Raw genomic sequence first — 16457 nt, 5'->3', positions numbered from 1 at the left:
TCTTTTCATGTGTTTACTGGCCATTTTTATACCTTCTTTGCAGAAATGTCTATCCAGTTCCTTTGCCCATTTTTAATCAGGTTATTTGTTGTTGTCATTGCTGCTGTTTCTAAGTAACATGTCTTTTTTTTTTTTTTTTTTTCCAGACAGAGTCTCACTCTGTCACCCAGGCTGCAGTGTAGTGGCATGATCTCAACTCACTGCAACCTCCGCCTACTAGGTTCAAGCGATTCCCCTGCCTCAGCTTCCTGAGTAGCTGGGATTACAGGCATGCACCAACACGCCCAGCTAATTTTTGTATTTTTAGTAGAGACAGAATTTCACTGTGTCGGCCAGGCTGGTCTCGAATCCCTGACCTCAGGTGATCCGCCTGCCACAGTCTCCCAAAGTGCTAGGACAGGCGTGAGCCACCACACCTGGCCTAAGCAACATGTCTAACAACAGATTTGATTTTGGTAAGGACTGCTGAGAAAGCTCTTGGAGGAAACCATGCTAAGTAGAAAACACCACGAAGAGCATCAAGTCTGTGAAAAGTGGACCCAATGCAGGACATGGGCAGAGTTTGGGCTGTTATCTTTCAGCACTGCTGTCTTTCATCTGGTCGAAGATGACTCCTGGCTGTGTGCAGTGGCTCACGCCTGTAATGCCAGCACTTTGGGAGGCTGAGGTGGGCAGATCACTTGAAGTTGGGAGTTTGAGACCAGCCTGGCCAACATGGAGCATCCCTGTCTCTACTAAAAATACAAAAATTAGCTGGGCCTGGTGGTGTGCGCCTGTAGTCCCAGCTACTTGGGAGAATGAGGCACGAGAATCGTTTGAACCCCAAAGGCAGAGGTTGCAGTGAGCTGAGATTGTGCCACTGCTCTTCAGCCTGGCCACTGACTGAGGCTCTGTCTAAAAAAAAAAAAAAAAAAAAAAAAAAAAAAAAGAAAAGAAAAAAGATGACCCCTGTACATTACTTTACACTTCCTCAAAGCAGCAAGAGGAGGTGGGGGACTCTCTTTATGGAGACACATAGGGCACAGGAAATGAACAGCCTTTATTCAAAGAGGGCTGCAGGGAAATACTGCCTCTCAGAGGAGGCAAGTCAAGTCTGAGAGGTGGAAGGGAAGTCCTGTGCAGAGATGAGGTGGTGGGTGCTCCTTCGGAGTGGGTTTCCAGAAAGCTGGAGAGAGGAGTGGAACAGAGTAGAGTAGTGAGAGCATGAGTCTGAGGGGAACAGAGCATCTTTGGACATACAAAGCTGTTAATCTGGAACTTTTTTAAAAAAAGCTATACTTTAATGCTAGTTTCATTTGTTTAATATTATATTTCTTTAATATTTAGAGGTATCACTGAGCACTATAGCAAGGGCAGGGGAGGCCAATAAATATGTACAATGCACTTTGCCAAACCAGCTCAGTGGTTTGAACTTTCAATAAAAGTTCAAGGACTTTGAATAAAAGTAAAAGGACTTTGAATAAAAGGCAATTCCTCGAATGTGTTATTTTACAAGCATGTTCCGGAGGATGTCTTGTCTCTCTTTCCCCATCCTCAGCCCTTTATGAAAGTATTCTTTCCAACCACCCACTGAGACTTTTTCTAAGAGGAATTCTGGTGACTCTAGTTTTTCCATTTCCTTACCTTTCAGTAATGTCTTGGCCCCTCCTATGAACTGGGGTCCTGAAAACTGCCCACCTGGCCTATCTCTTAACTTGTGTTTTTGTGACAAAGGCAAATAAATTCCCAACTGATTTTTTATTTCATTCCCTTCTCTCAAGAAAAGTGATTGCCAGCTTCAGGGATAGAATATAACCATAGTTAAGAAAAAATAAAAATCCAAAAGCTACAAAAATATCATGTGTTTTGAAAAAATTTACCCAAGGAATAATTGTGGAAATATGTATAGATTTGTTTACAAGGACGTTCACAGCAAAGTTATGATATGAAAAATTAGGGGAAAAAATCAAAATTTCTCCCAAACAGGTCATTAAGTAATCTTATTACACGGAATGTCATAAAACTGTTAAAATATTTTATAATAGCGGAGGCTTATCGCCTTAGACTTTAACAGAGAGCCAGAAGGGGTAGCTGGCAAAAGCAAGCAGAATTTCACTCTTTTCTTTCCAACACGCGCGCGCACACACACACACACACATATAATGTATATATATAATTTTCATATAGATATGTGCGTGTAGTATGTGTGTGTGTGTACACATATATTCCATATATTTATTCTATGAAACAATACATTGGGGGAAAAAAAGTTCCACTTCATGAAAAAAAGCTTGAAGAATGTTGAAGAATATTGACATAAAGACCCAGAAAGAGGTCTATAGGGCTTAAGTGGAAAAGGTGTGTTGTAAAGCAGTGGTCAGTATGAATTTCATTTTTTAAGTTACTGTTGAGTACTGGGTGTGGTGGCTTACACCTATAATCCCAACACATTGGGAGGCTGAGGCAGGCAGATTACTTGAGGTCAGGAGTTCGAGACCATCCTGACCAACATGGTGAAACCCTGTTTCTACTAAAAATACAAAAATTAGCCGGGTGTGGTGGCACATGCCTGTAATCTCAGCTACTCAGGAGGCGGAGGCAGGAGAATTCCTTGAACCTGGAAGGTGGAGGTTACAGCGAGCCGAGATCGTGCCACTGCACTCCAGCCTGGGTGACAGAGTGAGACTCCATCTCAAAAAATAAAAAATAAATAAATAAATAAATTACTGTTGAATAAATGGGCTCAAGTTGGCCTCTGTGCATTGACCACCATGCTGTTTACTTCTATACCACAGCCCAGGACCATTAACTCAAGCCTACCAGCACCAAACTCAAATTCTTGCACATCCAATTGCTGTAAATATAGCCCATTTTTTTTCACCCTTTTAGAGCCCATCTGCTTTGCATAACCTGTGAAACTGCACCCAACACCCTCTTGCCATATATAGGACAAACTGTGGGGCTATGAAAGACCCCAGATGGCTGCTGTTCCTTAAGGATCTATGACCAAGAGACTCCTCACTATGCTGCTAAGTGACATCCCCAAACCTGCACACCCCTCTCTGATCCTCCTCTCCCCAGGGAGGTTGCTTGTCCTTTTTCCCCGATGGTGGTGGCCCTGCTGCTGTATCTGGAAGGTCTTCTGATGTGAGGACTTTCCCCTTCCATGCAATCTGTCCAAGCCTCACCCAAATAAAGCTCTTGTGTGCTACTGCCATCTCGTGGTCTGGTTTTTTCCTTGATCAACCCCCAACATTAAAACTCACTACAACCATATGCAGATTTTGCCACTGAAATACACTGGAGGACATACAGCAAAATATTCACAGTGGTTTCTGGATAGTGAGGTATTTCAGGGTTTTTTTTTTTTTTTTTTTCCTCTTTTGGCTTACCTATATTTTCTAAATTTTCATAAAACATCTTTCATTTTTTAAAGAAAATGAATAAATGATTTTATTTTGAAAAACAGAGTAGCATATAAAGTTATTTTTATTGCCATTCTGAGTTATTTTATGACTCCTAGCTGCAAAAGCAACATTCAAAGGCATTAGAACAGCTCAGAGTATGAAATTTCTGACGTTTTTAAATTGTAGAAACCAAAAGAATTCCTTCACCTCAACTTTCTAATATGTTACTTTTTTTCCCCCAGTAGTTTACATTTGTTAGGTACTCAAAAAGGCCTTTTAGATGGAGTGGAATGATTTGGAACTATATGGCAGTTATGGCTTAGCATAGTACAGCATATTATAGATGAAACTTTGGATACATAGGCGAATGGCAATATTATCTTGAGAAAAGTGTATACATTTACATAACTTCAAATGTCTTTGAAGTGAGAGAACCTCAATCTCTGACACCAGCTTGTCAATGTCAACCTCTTGAAATGCTCTTAAAAAGAGGGCCTGCTACATCAACCTGGCCCACCCCAAGTAGCATTTTAAGTGGCTGCGATGAGCCAGGCTGTGTACTAGGAGCTGTCGTGCAATGTGTTATTGCTCTGGTTTGCTTAGTGCCAATTATTGTGTATTTGTTTCAGAATTCTCCTGGCTCACCAGATGTTACAGGAGGTCCTGTGTTGATTTTGTGGCTTTCTTCTTTATGAGTCTCAAGTCCCACTAATGTGTTTGTAAAATAAATACTTCTGGCAAACTTCAGGAAAAAAAAGTGTGAAATTTCTGAATTGCTAGAAGTGTGCTTTGAGGAACCTGAGCAAAACAGAAGAGGCACCAGACACTACCAAAACAGGTAAACATCAAAGATCTAGACCGACCTTTGAGTGGCTTAGGAACTAATCACCAAGGAAGGAAAATGAAAGGTAATTATTAGAAATTGGCATGGATTCATTAAGAACTGCATTACACCATATAACCTTTCCCCTCCTCCTTCTCCTCTTTCCTCTTATTATTATTAAATGTAATGGAAAGTATGCCTAGATTTCAGCTATATATCTGGAAAAATCAATATGGGGAAGAGCAAGTTGAATGATCACAGATTTAGTGAGACTCGTAACTGGCTGAATGAAATAAATGCAGATCAGGAAATTATCCACATGCTTGTGCTTCAGGCCCCTCCCAATGGAGGATGGAGCTGGAGTGATGGAAGTGGGGAAGAGGGGTTTCCTTTGGGACTTATTTGGTTTTCTTTGTGCTCTTGTGCCTGCTCTGGCAATATTTAGGGGAGGCTGGCTTTGTCTTTGTTACTACTGAAGCAGCAGTAGCATGATCCGTTTTAGGAGACAGCTTAATTTACAGCCAGCATCATAAGAGCTCTTTCAATCTATATTTTGATTCTTGGACATTTATTATCAGTTAATCTAGACATAAAGAATAATAATCTATATAAATTACTGTTGGGGTTGAAAAAATTGTCCACTGTGGGTACAGGGATATCAAACTTCAGAATGCCTCACGTCAAATAATTTAATTAATGTTGGCATAAAGAAATAATATTAACTCAATATAACTCAGATTCTACTTTAATAAAATTTGCATTTTAGGAATGTATAAAGAATTCCAGTTAGATTTGTTTATATGTAAAAAGGTATGAGTTACATATTATAAACAGGTAAGAAAGTTTGATTTCTCATAAACATTAAGGAGGAGGGTTTTCTGTTGTTTTACTTGCTTTACTACTTTCATGGCCTCATCTATGTTAAAATATGACTTACTTAGAGATAAACTAAGACTAAAACTAAGAAATGCCAGCTTTTTTCAAAGTAAGAAGTTACAGTAGTACTATTACTATTACTAAGTAAAAAGTAATACTTTTTCAAAGTCTTTCATTTTCAAAGTAAATATCACTAATTTTTTAAAATTACTTTTTCTTAGAAAAATAAAGATCAAGATTGAAGTATCATTTCCACACACCTTGTCTACATTTCAAATGTATTAGCACCAAACCACTGAGTATAGCAGCAATTATTAGGAAATGTTACAGAACGTGTCTATTTGCAATGATCATACAGTAGAGCTTTTGTTAAGTAGGTAGACATTTTAAAAATATTGATGATTTTTAAAAGATGATGTTTCTTTTTTTTTGAGACGGAGTCTCGCTCTGTCTCCCAGGCTGGAGTGCAGTGACCGGATCTCAGCTCACTGCAAGCTCCACCTCTCGGGTTCATGCCATTCTCCTGCCTCAGCCTCCCCAGTAGCTGGGACTACAGGCGCCTGCCACCTTGCCTGGCTAGTTTTTTTTTTTTTTTTTTTTTTTTAAAGGTGGAAGATATTTTTATTTTTTTATTTCCATAGGTTTTTGGGGAATAGGTGGTGTTTAGTTACATGAATATTTAGTCGTGATTTCTGAGATTTTGGCAACCACTATGGAAAACAGCATAGAACCCTTAAAGAACTACAAGTAGATCTACCAGTTGATTCAGCAATCCCACTACTGCAAGAATGGCCATAATAAAAAATAATAGATGGCGTGAATGTGGTGCAAAGGGAACACTTTTACACTGTTAGTGGGAATGTAAACTAGTACACCCCTATGGAAAACAGTATGGAGATTCCTGCAAGAACTAAAAGTAGAACTACCATTTAATTCAGCAATCCTACTACTGGGTATTCACCAGGAGAAAAGGAAGTCATTATATGAAAGTTTTTTGTATTTTTTTTAGTAGAGACGGGGTTTCACTGTGTTAGCCAGGATGCTCTCGATCTCCTGACCTCCTGATCCGCCCGTCTCGGCCTTCCAAAGTGCTGGGATTATAGGCTTGGGCCACCGCATCCGGCCAAAGATGATGTTTCTTATATGTAACACTCCATATCTACAAATGGGTTTTTGTACTTATTGTCATACTATACTGTGTCCTAACAGTCTTGTAAAACAGGCTGTAATTTTTTAAAGGTGTATTTTTTTCCAGACAATTCACTTTCATCACATATCCTTCTGTTTCACATACCTCTTGCTTTATACTCATGAAAATGTATTGTAGTGTTCTATTACATATACGGAAAATACAGGCCGGGTGTAGTGGCTCACACCTGTAATCCCAGCACTTTGGGAAGCCAAGGCACGCAGATCACGAGGTCAGGAGATTGAAACCATCCTGGCTAACATGGTGAAACCCCGTCTCTACTAAGAATACAAAAATTAGCCAGGTGTGGTGGTACATGCCTGTAGTCCCAGCTACTCGGGAGGCTGAAGCAGGAAAATAGCTTGAACCCGGGAGGCGGTAGTTGCAGTGAGCTGAGATCATGCCATTGCACTCCAGCCTGGGTGACAGAGCGAGACTCTGTCTCAAAGAACAAAACGAAAAACAAAAGAAAATGCAAATGCTGTTACTAACCAATATGATGAATGAAAAAAATTAACTTTTAACCATTCTGGCTTTTAATAAAGTTCTAAACGTTATATAGACAGGTTTCTACATAAATGTAAAAATTTTTAGCAATAAGTAATTCAGTTATAATATGAATTTAGAGAATGGAAAATATTACATTTTATACTCCCCAAATAAATAATTTATTTTTAATGCTTCTAAAACCATAAAGGATATATGATTTTCACATTTGAAAACATTTATAAATGTTCTTAGTGTTCCCCTGAATACCTACCATTGGATCATTACTATATATTCTTTATTTCAGTTGCTGATCATGTCCTGAATCTACAACCACTATATCTTTTCTGAGAACATCCAAATCTGCCTTTAGATCCAGCTTCCAGTTTATAATCTGTCTATAGGACATTTCATTCAGAGTCCTTCACCTTAGCCTGCCATCTAAGTTGCTGTACTGAGCTGCAATCTATTTATTTGTTAAATAGAGGGGTAAAGCTTGATTATCTTTATGCTATGATTTAAAAATTCTAAGCCTGAAAGCAAATATTATTTTTACTTTTAAACTAGGCAAGTCATGATTCTTTGATCCTCTTGCTTTTAACTTATTTATGTCTATATTAAAAGTGGGTTTCTTATAGGCAGCATATAGTTGGTCTTGATGTTTTAATCCAATCAGCCAAGTACAGCCTTTGCATTGGGGCTTTTAGACCGTTTACATTTAATGTAATTTTGATAGGATTGGGTTTAAGACTGCCATTTGTTGTTTGTTTCCTATTTTGTCATCTATTCTTTAGTTTCCTTTGTTTCTTTTTCTGCTTTTCTTCCCCACTGCCTTCCTTTGGATTGTGTTTTTATTTTTTTGGTTTTTTTTGGTTCAATTAAAACATTTAACTGATAAGTTAAAATTATTATATTTGTGTTACACTTTTTTTTTCATTTTTGTTCTTGAGACAGGGTCTCATTCTGTCATCCAGGCTGGATGCAGTGGCACGATCTGAACTCACTGCAGCCTCAACTTCCCAGGCCAAAGTGATCCTCCCACCTCCATCTCCCAAGTAGCTGGGACTATAGGCACAGACCACCATGTCTGGCTAATTTTTTTTCTATTTGTTGTAGAGACAGAGTCTCACTATTTGTCCAGGATGGTCTTGAACTCCTGGGCTCAAGCGATTCTCCTACCTCGACCTCCCAAAGTGCTGGGATTACAGGTGTGAGCCACTGCACCTGGTCAATGTGATGTTTTTATATATGTATACATTGTGGAATGGCTAAGTCAAGCTATTTAACATAGGTTTTACCTCACATACATATCATATTTTGTGTGAGAACACTTAAAAATCTTCTGTCTTAGCAATTTTCATTATCTACAGTCACCGTGATATACAATAGATCTCTTGAATTTATTCCTTCTGTCTAATTTCATATCCTTTGACCAGTATCTCCCCAATCCTTTCTCCCCCAGCTTCTGGTAACTATTATTTTACTCTGTTTCTATGAGTTTGACTTTTTTAGATTCCACCTGTAAGTGAGATCATATGGTATTTGTCTTTCTGTACCTACTTTATTGCACGTCACATAATGTCCTGCAGGTATCATTCACATTACAATTGGCAGGATTTCCTTCCTTTGTTAAGGCTGAATAGTATTCCGTTATGTATATATGCCACATTTTCTTTATCCATTCATCTGTTTATGGACATTTAGGTTGGCACCATATCTTGACCATTGTTAATAATGCTGCAGTGAACACGGCAGTGCAGATATCTCTTCAGATCACAGATTTCATATCCTTTGGATATATACCCAGTAGTGGGATTGCTGTATCATATGGTAGTTCTATTTTTAATTTTTTGAGGAACTTCCATACTGTTTTCCATAATGGCTATACTAATTTACATTTCCACCAACAGTGTACAAAAGTTCCCTTTTCTCTACATCCCTGCCAGCATTTGTTAACATTCAGCAATTTATAACAGTTATTCTAACAGATGTGAGGTGATAGCTCATTGTGGTTTTAATTTACACTTCCCTGATGCCTAGTGCTATTGAGCATTCTCCCTTTGTTGGTCATTAGAATGTCTTCTTTGAGAAATATATGTTCAGGTCCTTTCCCCATTTTTCAATCAGGTTATTTGTTTTCTTATTATTGAGTTGAGTTCATTTATATATTTTGGATATTAGCTCCTTTTCAGATGAATAGTTTGCAGATATAGTCTCCCATTCTGTAAGCTGCCTTTTCATTCTTTTGATTGTTTCCTTTGCTGTGCAGAAGCTTTTAAGTTTGATGTAATTCCAAGAGAATTTTTAAAAATTCCATTTTGTCTTCTTTGCTGGCTCATTAGCTATAATTCTGTTTTGTACTTTTAGTGGTTGCTGCAAGGTTTACAGTACACATCCTTAACATACTCCATCTCCACTACATACATGATATGAGAGCTTTGCAAAAAACCTTCAGGCCTTTGTACTAGGTTGCCATAACTTTTACTTTTACATGTTATACATCTTACAATGCATTGTTAATATTTTTACTCTCAACATAGTTGTTATTTTTGGTGCTTTTTAATTCCTTTTTGTAGACTCCCATCTGGTATATATTTTCTTATGCTTGAAGAACTTTATTTAACATTTCTTTCCCTGGCCTCTCAGCTCTAATGCAAGCCTGCTGGTGGTAAATTATTTCAGCTTTTATGTGTCTGAACATCTTTATTTTACCTTTGCTTTAGAAAGATAATTTTATCTGGGGATAGAATTCAAATTTGATGGTTTATATTTTTTCCCAATACTTGTCTGGCTTGCATCATTTCTGCAAGAAGTCAGTTGTTGTTCTTATTTTTGTTCTTTTTTCTTCCTTATGTAATATGTCGGTTTTTTTTTTTTTGTGGCTGATTTTACTGTCCCCCCCCCACCCCTTGCTGGTTTTAAGCAACTTGTGATATGAAAATTCTTGATTGATGTTTATGAAACATTTTAGGTCTATTCATGATTTCCTGAAAATTTCAAAAAATTACATCTCCAAACATTTTTTCTCTCCCCACCTCCTCCTCTTTGTCGGAACTCTACACATATACTAGATTGCTTGACATTGTCCTACAGCTCTCTAATCTTTTTTCATCTGTTTTTTGTTTCATTTTGAATTTCTATTGTTAATGTTCAAGTCCACTACCTTTCCTTCTGCAATGCCCAATCTACTAATTCCATTTGTGTGTTCTCCTCAGAAATCTTAATTTTCATTTCTAGATGTTTGAATAGTGTTTTTTTTTTTACATGAAATGTCTCTACTTAACCTTTTTTCTAACTTTCTGAACATATAAAATACAGTTACAATAATTGTTTTAATGTCTTTGTCTATCAATTTGACCATCTCTGCCATTTCTGGTTCAGTGTCAATTGATATTTCTCATTATGTGATATATTTTCACACATATTTGCATGCAGGATAACCTTGAATTAATGCGAGTTATGATGACTATTACCTTGTTGAGTGACGCACATTTTCTCCTTCCTTCCTTCCTTCCTTCCTTCCCTTCCTTCCTTCCCTCCTTCCCTCCTTCCTTCCTTCCCTCCTTGCCTTCCTCCCCTTCCTCGCCTTCCTCCCTTCCCTCCCTCCCTCCCTCCCTCCTTCCCTCCTTCCCTCCTTCCCTCCTTCCCTCCTTCCTTCCTTCCTTCCTTCTTTTCGGTATTTTGCTGTTGTTGCCCAGGCTAGAGTGCAATGGCGTGATCTTAGCTCACTGCAACCTCTGCCTCCGGGGTTCAAGCAATTCTCCTGCCTCAACTTCCCAAGTAGCTGGGATTATAGGCATGTGCCACCACACCCAGCTTATTTTTGTATTTTTCTTTTCTTCTGTTCTTTTTCTTTTTTTTGAGACAGAGTCTCGCTCTGTTGGCCAGGCTGGAGTGCAGTGGCAAGATTTTGGCTCACTGAAACCTCTGTCTCCCAGGTTCAACCAATTCTCCGCCTCAGCCTCCTGAGTAGCTGGAATAACAGGCGTGTGCCACCACACCCGGCTTATTTTTGTATTTTTAGTAGAGATGGGGTTTCACCATGTTGGCCAGGCTGGTCTTGAACTGCTGACCTCAGGTGATCCACCCACCTCAGCCTTCCAAAGTGTTGGGATTACAGGTGTGAACCACCACGCCTGGCACTATTTTCTTGAGCTTTGTTCTGGGACTGTTACTATTTTTTCTATTTTCTTGAGCTTTGTTCTATTACTATTTTCTTGAGCTTTGTTCTGGGACATAGTTGTTACTAAGAAACCCTTATTCTTCTGCATATGGCTTTTGTTAAGCAGTACCAAGGCAGTGTAAGTGCTAAGTAGTTCCCACTACTGAGGCAAAACTCTTCTGAGTACTATGCCCACTGCTCCATGAATTGTTTTCTACAAATGGCTGGTTGGACTAGGCATTACCCTTGCATGAGGTTCGATGAATTGTTCTTTCTAATACTTTCAGGTGGTTCTTTCACTGGCCTCATACAGTTTTCTTACATTCATGTGCTGATTTCTGCAGTTCTCCAGAGCTCTTTCTTTGGTATCCCTCCACCCGCCTCTTCCCTGCAGACTCCAGCTGTCTTGGCCTCCCTGGCCTCTCAGTTCTGACTTCTTAACCAGAGAGAATGCCAGGCTCCAACTTGATAGTCCCTCTCTCTGTGCCACATGCTGGGCCAATCACAGAGGTCATTTTGTTTGTTTTCCTCTCAAGGATCATTGTTCTTCATGGACTAATAGCCAAGGTCTTAAAAATTTTTATTCTGATGAAAACATTGTGTGAAATTATTTCATATATCTCATCTTGTTTCTTCATTGTCTCAGGTGGGAGAGTAAATCTGGTACTTGTTACTCCACGTGAAGTGAAAGTGGAAGTCTTAAAATGCAAGCTGAAAACTTGAATCCTATGCCAGGAAGCTCTGCTCCCACCAAATCATCTTTCTTACAGTCTGTGAATCCTATTCATGACACCTTGTTTTTTTTTTTTTGGAGGGGGAGGGGGGACAGGGACCACTCTGTCACCCAGGCTGGAGTGCAGTGGCATGATCTCAGCTCACTGCAACCTCTGCCTCCTAGGCTCAAGCGATCCTCCCATCTCAGCCTCCCAAGTAGCTGGGACTATGGGTCCATGCCACGATGCTGGGCTAACTTTTGTATTTTTTGTAGAGACAGGGTTTCACCATGTTGCCCAGGCTGTTCTTGAACACCTGAGTTCAAGCGATCCACCCACTTAGGCCTCCCAAAGTGTTGGGGCTACAAGCATGAGCCATTGCACTCAGTCCATGATACCTTGTTGATGGATATCTTTTGAAATGTCTCTCATATACCTTGTTGATACATCTTTTGAAATGTCTCTTTCCTTTTACCTTTTTCCACCCTGTGTTAACCATCCCACATCTATGCTATTTCATTCATGCTTTATTGTTTTAACCTCTGAAAAGATCTTCCTGCCTCTAATCTTTAATCCAGTTCATACATTTCTATGATACATTTTTTTTTTACTGCTATTTCCTAGAACCTAGACGCTAATGTACACTGGCACTCAACAAACTTGCTGAATTAATGAGCCATTCTTTAACAACCAATTTATTAGGTACTTCCTTGGCGTAAAAAACCTCCTAATTTCTTCCCTCTATCCATAGATCAGGTCCAAGCTGAGACTGCCAATTGGTGCTTTACGTAATCAACTATTCATCAAGCTATGTGAACCCTGCCACTTCCTAGAATATGTGGTTTTTTTTTAACATGTCTTAGAGCTATTACTAACTTGAAGCCTTTTTTCCATCTGTAGGATCTTTTCTATTGTCTCTTAAATTTTACCCACTCTTTAAATCCCTTAAAAGACCTGTCTTTCCAATGTCCATACAGAATTCACTCTTCTCTGAATTTCTATAGCATCTATTATCTGTGCTTGTTTGAGCGCTTTCCGTTTCCTCTGTGTGTCTGTGTGTGTGTGTGTATGTTTTAGTTGTGCATATATTTACATTTATCTTTTCGAATGGAACAAAATTTCAAAGAGTTGGAACCATCTTTTATAATTTTTTTTTTTTTAAGTATCTTAAGACAAAGTAGGTATTTCAATAGATATTTTGAAAATGAAGGCAGAGGTCATCTTGATTAATTTGCACAGGCCAATGGAATCACTAGTTTACAGTAAATTGGCCTCGCTGCTCACTGTATGCTTCCCCGCTCTCCGGCCCCATGGTGGAATGACACGGTTGGTGAAAATCACCTCAAAATAAGGTCTTTTAGGTTTTAAATCAAATTCTATCTTAGAGAATATTATTGAATCAAGGTTCTGGAGTATATTTAATCTTATTCTTTTCATTTAACAAATAAAATGCTGTGCCCCAGTTTCCACAAAATAATTAATTTAATATAAGGGATGTCATATCAAATAATATTTCAACAGAAGCCAAGGAAATCCTGGTATCACATAGCCAGTGAACATAAACTGGTATTTATTTATGCAAACATATTGCAAAATTCCTCTAAATCTTTGAAAAATATTTGTTGTCATGAACACATAAAATGAAAAATCTAAAGTGAGTATCAAGATTTCATTTTTAGTTCATAAAAGATATTGAAGTCAATCAAATTCCTTTCTACAAACACAGAAGAGTTGGCCACAGTGAGAAAATGTAAAAAAAACCTCAGTTTCTACCGTGGTCTATTTTTTTAAAAAAGTATTTCAGTGACAGGAATTCCTATAAAAAGATTAAATATTCTTGTCATAATGACAAGAAACCTTCATAGCTTCAATAATCTTGAAAACCTTCACAGCGTCACCCTTTGCCAACTAAATTTAGAACACATACAATAAACTCCTCATACAGAATACTTTTGTACTAGAAAACAGGTAATTCACATTCTGATAAAGAGCAAAAGACAAGTGCTTTATTATGAGAACTGTTCAAGTAAAATTTCAGTGTGCACCAGTGAAAGTGAATCAAAATTTGCATCAAATTTTTTTGAATGAACACTAGGTAGGTTAAAAAGGGGCTACACATTTTTTTTTTCAAACACCACCCTTTGCTAAGGCAAAAAAAAACAAAAACAAAAACAAAAAAACCAAAAACAAAACCTCACTTAATTTTAGAACATAACTGTTACAGAAGAAAGCTACATCACAGTACAGTACAGAATGTAAAATTCACCCTAGTCTGGAAGCCATTATGGAATGGCACATCACCTACACTTAGACCTTCTAATGTAGGTTGGAATTACAGTATTTATCACAGCTTTATTTTCTTTAAACTGATAAAATTTGAATACACTTTCTATTTTTCAGGAGTGTGCAGATGGGGCCCATATGTTGATATTACAGTAATTACAACAGTAAATAACATTGCACAGTCAACCTCCAAGGCTAATTCAGTATAAAATAACAAGTATTAAAATGTACCTTTACTAGTGGTTTTACATCGCATATATCACTAATTATGAAAGAAAAGTAGGCAAATGCCCAATCACAAAGCGGCACATTATAGGCATAATGATGTGGAATAAATACAAGAAACCTGGCAAAATATTTAAAACAAACGAGTTACATGGGAACAAACTCAACAACCACATAAGCATAAATCAATAATATACTGTTATAAATAGTATGTTTTGCTCACAAGTCTCTTAAGTACTTATAGATATTACAGTGGCAGGGGTGAATAAAGAGGATAGAGGAGAATGAGGCAAATGTTTCCAATGCCAGTTAATTCCTGAGGTGGCATTATTTCTTAACTGATGCATTGATCAACACTGTAAAGATGAGTTTGTGCTATGAAACAGTCCCAATATTATTATATTCCCGCAATTATATTGCGGTATTCTGAAGGCAGCAAACCTACGTGACAATTTATGTTATAACAGCCAGATAAAGTATGTCTTTTTTTCTTTTAAATTTTGTTGCTACAATTAGCAGTGGGTCAGAAAACACTTCAAAGTTCAAAAGAAACTTGATGTAGATTTAACTTTTTCCCCAGTACTTCTTAGTTAGCTCAAGGCAATGCTATTATTCGATTTCATGTACTTGAATTTAAAAACTCTAAGTGCCAACACTGTAAACATTTTGTATCTTCTCAACTAAACCTTGTGGGATAACAAGGAAAAGAGCAAAGATAAGCAGTAATAATTTTGTGTATAATAAAGCTGATCTATTTTTCAGCTTCTGGTTTAAATTTAAATATGATTTTAAAACAATTTTTAAAGGTCCATGCTACAACTTTGTAAAGACTATTTCTATGCACTTTTAATTCTGGACACAATTTTCAAAATTGCATGATGGAGGTAAGACTTTAAAAAACCCACCAGAATGTAAGTAACAGGGAAGAACATTTTCAAATCAAAGCATCAAATGTACATTCATGTGCAGAAATCTAGACAACTATACAAGGTTTTAAGCAATCGTGTTTTATTATACAATTCTATGAACAGAAAATGAACAGAAATACACAATATACTTACCTGTACATGTGAACCTACTTTTTAAGCTACAGATATTTATTATAGTTCATACTGACTTTAATTTTACAGTTCATAACTATGTATAACCTTATTGCATTAAGGGCAAATCCTACATGGGGAGATTCACAGGCAGACCACATTAGGCATTACCAGTACATTCAAAAACTGTACCTCATATATGTATGTATCTTCCCTGAACCTGTAAATTTGGACTTCTTTACAGCTTAAGCTCATTTGCTATTTTTGATGCAATGTTCTTAAAGGCGATAGATGTCCCGGATATTCGCTTGAAGCGGACGCCATTAAGTGACAGTCGTGGCAACTTGCAGACTTCCATCTCCCACTGCACGAGGCTATCCTGTCTAGCGTCTCCATGGACACAGAAAAGCAAAAATCTCTCTTTTTGCTCATAATCACAGTTATTTGCATCTAACACTTTTCGGATTTCTCTCATCATGTCATTAGGGTCCATTGAACTAGTGGTCTTCATACTCCATGTGAACCGCAAAGAACGCGGCTTAGAATCTTTACCCTCTTCTTTGTCTCTTTCTTTTGGTTCCCCTGATGTACTTCTGGAAGAAGAGGGCAAAGGGAAAGAATGAAACAAATATTTTACTCAGCAAAGAGATCAAAACGCACATAAAATGTAAGTGGTCATAATTCAGTGCCTAATAAAACTACCTAATTTGTAGACTACCCTCAGATGGACGCAAAGATTTATGTTACCTTGCTGTTACAGAAACACACCCCAAGATGCCATCTGTTTTGACTTTTAATATTGTCAATCTAAAATAGCATTTTTCTTAAATATAAGTGGCTTGAGGGAAACAAGTCTGCAACTGAAAGTGAAGAACTTAATACCTTCTTCCGTTCCATATTTCTCTGTTCAAGCACACACAAAATAGGGACCACTAATATTCTATTTGGAAATACACATTTTTGAAATATAAAAAAATATTTCTGCCTTTTTGGATAGGAGGAATATAATAATTTCAGAGGGAAAGATAATTTGTTTACCTGATAAGGTTGAGAAAGAATGTTGTACTGCAATCATGTAAGACGTTAGATTATACCACACGTCTCAATGTCCTCCAGTGATTTCTCATTTCACTATCCTTAAACAGTCTACAACGTTTCCCATGACTTGCACTCCAACTTCTACTCTCCCCACCCCATTTCCTAGAATTTTTCTCCTTCCTCAATCCTATCAGAACACAATGGACTCCATGCTATTCCTGGAACACACAGGTTAT

General features: G+C 37.7%; 1 protein-coding gene across 9 annotated transcripts in view; it reads right to left on the bottom strand.

The window, feature by feature from the left end:
* Window positions 1-14638: 14638 nt before the first annotated feature.
* MARK1 (microtubule affinity regulating kinase 1) overlaps window positions 14639-16457 on the bottom strand; it is a 140081-nt gene continuing 138262 nt past the window's right edge. For 3 of the 9 annotated variants that reach the window (XM_023203539.1, XM_023203542.1, XM_023203545.1), the window contains one exon: window positions 15422-15776. In XM_023203539.1, coding sequence (XP_023059307.1) covers window positions 15422-15776 — 355 coding nt within the window. Of the gene's footprint in view, window positions 15777-16457 lie in introns of all 9 variants that reach the window. The other 6 variants (XM_023203543.1, XM_023203544.1, XM_023203547.1 and 3 more) reach the window with 4 other exon arrangements.

The sequence above is a fragment of the Piliocolobus tephrosceles genome, chromosome 1, assembly GCF_002776525.5.
Source record: "Piliocolobus tephrosceles isolate RC106 chromosome 1, ASM277652v3, whole genome shotgun sequence".
Lineage (NCBI taxonomy): Eukaryota > Metazoa > Chordata > Mammalia > Primates > Cercopithecidae > Piliocolobus > Piliocolobus tephrosceles.
The sequence above is the reverse complement of the archived record's forward strand: the minus strand, read 5'-3'. Positions and strand labels throughout refer to the sequence as shown.